Source organism: Phoxinus phoxinus (assembly GCF_949152265.1).
Source record: "Phoxinus phoxinus genome assembly, chromosome: 5".
NCBI lineage: Eukaryota > Metazoa > Chordata > Actinopteri > Cypriniformes > Leuciscidae > Phoxinus > Phoxinus phoxinus.
In genome coordinates this window covers 33,664,986-33,671,731 of record NC_136880.1, presented here as the reverse complement: position 1 = coordinate 33,671,731, position 6,746 = coordinate 33,664,986, and the positions used below count along the sequence as shown (strand labels likewise).

The window sequence follows — 6,746 nt, the reverse complement described above, 5'->3', positions numbered from 1 at the left end:
TAATTTGCACGTCGTCAGTAGATCACGGCCAGAACTTTTCACTCCCATCAGCACTTTTTTGGTATTGTGCTTTCCTGATACTCTGCCCTGTTTAGTAAATCTGACCCTTAAACTGCAACAATGACTTCTCAATGAGTTTTTGATTCAGCTTTTTTTTTCTAATTAAAATTTAAAAAAAAAAAAATCCTTTAATTAAACATAAAAAATGTCCATGTTTTGTAAGATATGTACATATTTGGATGTATATTTATATATGCATATTTATTATTTATACAAGTAAATTTATCTTAAGATTGATGACTCGCACTCAGGGCTGTATGCAAAATTTCACAAATGCTTTCTAGAATTAGAGCGCACAGCACAGCCCCCCGCCTCTCCCCCATCCCCTCTTAGAATAGATATTATTTTACATTATTTCTTAAAAAAAAAAAAAAAATCAGTTTTAACTAGGAAGGAATGTTTTAAAGTCCAATTTTATTCAATCAGGTCACTTTAACAGTGTGCGCAAATCTCTCCCTCTCTCCCTCTCTCTCTCTCTCTCTCTCTCTCTCTCTCTCTCTCTCTCTCTCTCTCTCTCTCTCTCACACACACACTGCCTTTATTTTTGCTCTGATCTATTGATTCTCTCTCTGCCTCCTCAGTCCTCTTGTGCTATATGATCTAAAATCCATGGGAGCTTCTCTGTACAGCCATCATGCATTCCTCCATACCTCTTTGTATATCATGTACACTTTCTGTCTGGACCACTATCGTCAAATATGATTGACAATTAGCATACAGTACAGTTTGGATTGGCGTTCTGCAGCCTAGCATGGATAAGAGCAGGGAGAGCAGCGATAACCCCCCTCAGGGGGGTACTGAATACTGAAGGAGCGTATATGTGGATGCAGTGAAAGGCGTCGTATTCCTATAGGTAGATGTGGATCAGCTGAGAGTCAGCTGATGCAAGGTTGACTAACGTGACCTGCCAGAACTGACGCTATTGATTTCTGTTTGCTTTGCATATGTACAAGCCATAGTGACTGCAATTTATCTGTATATTGTCAATTACACAGAAACCCTCAGTCCTTCCTGAACTGAACCTGTTGGTTCGCTGGACCACAGTGTGATAAATGCTGCCAACTGGAAAGTGCTCTTGAGCAGAGCTGGTGCCATGGTGGGGTATGGCAAAGGTTCAAATGCTGAGAGATGGTTTATTCTAATGATTCTTCATTATCTATCTTCACCTACTCATGCAATGTCAATATGTATCTACAGAGCTCTTATAAAGTTTGACTGCCTTTCTGAAAAAGACCAGGCTTAGCTGGTTTGCTGATCTTAGCTGATCTCTCACTCTTGCCAGACTGAACATTTTGATAGATTTAAAGGGGTTGAGGCACCTTTCAGCTGATCAAGCTGGGAGACCTAGCAGCGAATTTGTAGCAGCGTCACATGATCCTTCAGAAATCATTATAATGTACTGATTTAGAGCTCAAGAAACATTTCTTATAATTATTCATTTTGAAAACAGTCATGCTGTTTAACATTTTTGTGTAATAAAATGAATAAACGTTCAGAATTCTTTGATAGTGTCACGAATTCAGAGAATGCGGACCCAAATGCAGAGTTGGCAGGCGATGTGATGAGCTTGAATATTTATTAAACAAAAATCCATACAACAAAAGGTGTCCAAAAACAGCAGGCAAGGTTATCCAAAAAACAAAGTAACAAAGGAACCACGGGAATAAGCAACACGGCGACAAAAACAGGCAGACTAATACACAGCACTCCGACATATATAATATAATGACCTGACAAAAGACAAGGGACTAAATACACAGGGTAATGAGAAAACACGGAACAGGTGACACTAGGGCTGGGGAACAGGTGAAACACATTAGACAATCACAAGGGCGGGAAAACTCAAAGACAAGAAGTAAAACAAGACTACCAAAATACAACAGGAAACAGAAACCAACAATCCTGACAGATAGAAGGTAAAAAATGACAACATTATTTGAAGTAGAAACCTTATAGGCTATAAACTTATAAAATACTGACACTTTTGATCAATTTATTGCATCCTTGCTGAATATAAGTACTAATTTACATAAAATACACTAGCCTAATAATAATAATACTAAATTGTGTTTTATTTCAAATCTTAAAATTCAAAAGGTTTTGTGTAAGGTTTAGAAAATAATTTGCTTAGTATAAAAACAATAAAAGTCAATGGAAAGTCCTCACTATGATAGAAAGTGTGAGTGTGTGTGATTCTGGCTCCGTTACATGTGGTAACTGGTTCTGGTGGTTGGTGGTGCGGGTGGAAAAGGGGTCAGTAGATCACCCGCTTTAATGGGCAGAGTGTCTGTAAGAGAGCCCTGAAATGAAGACAGTCCGTCCAGAGAGACACTTCTCTGATAGCACGTCTCTCTACTGTCCTCAAACAGCATTACATTTGCACACATAAATTAGCAACTATCAGCATATGTAAATGTGGGTGATTGGCTGAATCTGTGGCGGTGTGGTACTTGTCTGTCTCCGTGTGTTCGAGAGACAGGCGATGACTGTTAGCTCGATGATGTCTCTCTCATCATTCCACTCAGGCTTGTTTACCCAACCGCAACAAGATGATGTTTGACACCGTGTGACGCCGAGAGAGAATTTCACTTTGAAAGTAGGGCCTCTAATGTTCCGCTCGCTCTCCGGCTTTGATCTGTTAAATGAAATGCCTCATCCTGAGTAGCACATTAAAGGAACTCACCTCCTCAGATTGAGATGACGTGCAAATCTCATATCAATTAAAGCGACTGCTCGGGGCTCAGCGCTGGGATGACAGGGCCATCAGTCACTCATGCACGAGGGGTGGGACAACTTATGGATGTGAGGATATGAAGGGGGTAAACGTGAGAGATGTGAGCGCATACACGGAGAGAGGAATATTGACTAGATAAGAGACACGATGTGTTAAAATGAATCAATGGAATGAATGAATCACGATGTCCACGTCCTCACGACACGTGTTAGCAGTTGCGCTCATGAGGACACCGGATCTCTGTCTTTCATATCTTTCTTATCTCTATCCTTCTTTATACTGCCTTGTAGAATCCAAGCGAAAAGCCAAAATATATGAATAGATAAGTAAAAGGAAATGAAAGTGTTTTGTGCCACGATATAACAAGCAAATACTACAAAACACTTAGGAAGACACTTTGTTTAACATATTCACATTTATTCACAATCGTCTTAAAATTTAAGTGGAAGAAGGGATTTTGCTCCTCTGTATTCTAAGATTGCCCCTCATCGCATTATGTAAGATGTTGTAAAATATCGTCTTTGAGTTTGCCCTGCCGTACGAGTTTCCTTATTGATATTGTATAACCCTTAACTTAAAATCTTAAAAAAGTTAATATTTACAATAATATTTTTAATTTAACCACACTGACTCGCATTAAGTTTTAAATAATAATTTTTAAGTGAAAATGTGGGTAGTTGACATGAAGTAATTTTGGTATAATGAATAATGATGGTGTTGATCATTATTATATAACTTTTATGAACATTCTCCTAACACTATACACTATACAATAAGGTCTTGTTTTTTTAGCATTAGTAAATGAATGAACTAAATGTAACTAAAATAGGCAATATATTCTTACATCATTTATTAATCTTTGATCATATATGTTCATAAAAATGTTCATGTTAGTTCAACAGCACAATTTTTGTATCTTAAAAAGTTTTTTAGTAAGTGTTGAGATTCACGTTAAGATTAATACAAGCTGTAAAAGTATTGTTCATTGTTAGTTCATGTTAACTAATGTAGTTAACTAATGTTAATGCATATGAAACCTTATTGTAAAGTGTTACCGATATATTAAATGAAATATTTGTACTTTTAGTACTTATACTTACACCACAGGACCACTTAAAATGAACTTCAAAAAAGGTCAAATGAAATAAAATGGTGAAAAACTTGATGAAATAGTAACATAAAATGGAATGAGAAGAAAATTAAAAGAAATGGTAGCAGTCGCACAACTGAAGACATAGATTTATATATATATAATATAATATATATATATATATATATATATATATATATATATATATATATATATATATATATATATATATATATATTCATGAAGCACATCTAGAGTTCACTCTGAGTTAATTGCGAAACAATAGTAATGCCGTGTAACATTGTTTGGCAGCAGTTAGCCATGGCAAACTAATTTCAGTAGAGTATCGTTCACATGCAGACCACCTTGTCGGCTGTGATTTGGAACTACATCCAGCCCTCGATTGTTTTTCCCCCCTCTATCTTGCATCTCTAGTATCCTCTCTTTCATATCCCTCTCCCTTCTGCTCCATTCCTCCTCCAGCCTGCAGTACATGTGTAGGGAGAAGTGCCATCCCCCGTTCTCCATCAGTATGTCTTCCGCACGGTCCAGCAGACCAGAGACCTGCTGTCTGTCCTGGGGGTTCCTGTTGTTAAGAACGTGGTACCTATACCTGCACCTCTCCAGCAGCCATTGGAGATCCTTCCCGGACGTCTGGATGTAGTCCTGCATGCTGCAGTCTCGCAGACGGTCGCCCAGCGTGAACACAACCATGGTGTGGCGCCACGCGCCCTCTGTGAGGATCTCCATGCGTTTCTGTATGACTGCTTTCTCGGAGTGGCTGAAGTTCAGTAAGGGAACGACGAGGAGCAGAACGTGGGGTCCGGCCTCACACAGCGATAAGGCATTAAACAGCTCCAGTTTCTCCTGTTTAGGGACGAGCTTCTCGTTTGTGCCCCATCCGCTGGCATCCACGACCATCAGGTGTCGGCCTTCAGATTCTCTGTGTGCTACTGCGCTGGCCGCTCCGCCCCATGTATCGAATGCATCCTTACCCAGGAGTGTGTTGCCCACGGAACTCCTTCCGGTCCGCTTCTGCCCCACGATTAGCAGCCTCAGAGAGGGGGCACCATGACTAGGGCCTGTTAGAAGACATTTGTTGGAGGGCAAATTAGATTTCAGAAAAACAGAATAGCAAGCTTGACAAATCCTGTGTAAACTATTTTAACTTTATTTTCCGTTTTTAACTGCATTTTCAGTTTATACTGGTTTGCAGCTACTAAATCAAAATATTTAACTCAAATTAAGTAGTATGTGTGCCATTAGAGGTTTGCACAGCCAGTCTATACGAGTACCAGTTTATACCAGTAAAAATACAGGTGAAACTCGAAAAATTTGAATATCGTGCAAAAGTTAATTTATTTCAGTAATTAAACTTAAAGGGTGAAACTAATATATTATATAGACTCATTACATGCAAAGTGAGATATTTCAAGCCTTTATTTGTTATAATTTTGATGAGTATGGCTTACAGCTATGAAAACCTTTTCACAATATTCTAATTTTGAATTTGGGTGTAAGCTGTAAGCCATAATCATCAAAATTATAACAAATAAAGGCTTGAAACATCTCACTTTGCATGAGATTAATATGTGATATTTTAGTTTCACCTTTTAAGTTGAATTTCTGAAATAAATGAACTTTTGCACAATATTTATTTTTTGCACAAGTTTTACCGGTGTATATATATATATATACAGTATATATATTTATTTATTTTTGCTTTACATTACGTATAGACCTCTAATGGCACAAATACTACTTAACTTGAGTTAAATATTTTTATTATTATATAAAATTATAAAATAGAAAAACAAATTACCGTATATTTAGAAAAATTGTCCAGACCCAACAGTCTTACCATTATTGTTCACATTAGCGTTGTCCATTATTCCTGTTTTCCAGTGTTTTTCAGTACACGTGTAATGCTGTCCAAGCCCATCTGACTGACAGATAGTCGCAAACCGTATGTGCGGGTTATCACTGATCTGGTCATTTACATGAGAAGGGAGCGACCATAATTCTCCTCCCACTTCTGGTTTTATGATTACAGATCATCTTTTTTTAGTTCCTCTCACCCTTGGCAGTAGAGTTTATTGTTTCCACTCTAAGCTATAAATGTAAAGACATGATATAAACAAAAGAAATGTTGAACTAACCATTATTATTACAGTGTCATACAAAGCAGGAAAAACTGAGCGCTGTTTTTAACAAGTGACTGAAAGTGAAGTGGTTGTTTTGGTTATAAAGTCACATGGCTGATATCAAGGCCACGAGTAAGTAATGTGCCAAAACGTGACTGAAAGACTGAAACTACTTCTCTCTCCAGTCAAACAAAATCAGCACTGTGCCTTATTTTTTTATTCTGCTGGTGTGTCATGATGAATAAGACTTTTTTTGTGCAAATTGCTGTGGCATTCAACTGATTGGGACAATTTATGTAAGAATGGATTTGTGAAGGATTTACGCAGGAATTCATTCTGCTCATGTTTCTTTAACAAGGTCCAGTGTGTGAAATCTCACAGAGAGAATATTTTACCTTCACTTCCAGCACATTCAGTAAAAGTAATAACAAATGCAATACATTCGATGTAAATATTAATGTGAAAAACATGACAGGTTGCCATTGTACTCTGTCATAATAGAGCAGACTGTTGTTTTAATCGCTCTGTGTGGCTTTTATTCTTAATTATTAATAGATCGCTATGACAGTCCCATATTTTTCCAAATAGTCTTTTGATTGTTAATTAATGATGTTATATGATACGCAATTTTAGGTGAGTTTTTATGAATATATAAGGATAAGCATACATTTTAGGTGTTGTAGCTGCTGATCACCATTTTATTTTTATGTTTTTTCAA

General features: G+C 37.3%; 1 protein-coding gene across 1 annotated transcript; it reads right to left on the bottom strand.

The window, feature by feature from the left end:
* Nucleotides 1-4,106: 4,106 nt before the first annotated feature.
* LOC306998820 (GTPase IMAP family member 4) lies at nt 4,107-6,172 on the bottom strand. The gene is made up of 2 exons (XM_079613169.1): nt 5,746-6,172; nt 4,107-4,966 (listed from the first exon to the last, which is right to left on the bottom strand). The coding sequence occupies exons 1-2, from the start codon at nt 5,771-5,773 to the stop codon at nt 4,200-4,202; spliced, it is 795 nt and encodes a 264-aa protein (XP_079469295.1). The 5' UTR covers nt 5,774-6,172; the 3' UTR covers nt 4,107-4,199.
* Between the last annotated feature and the right edge of the window lie 574 nt (nt 6,173-6,746).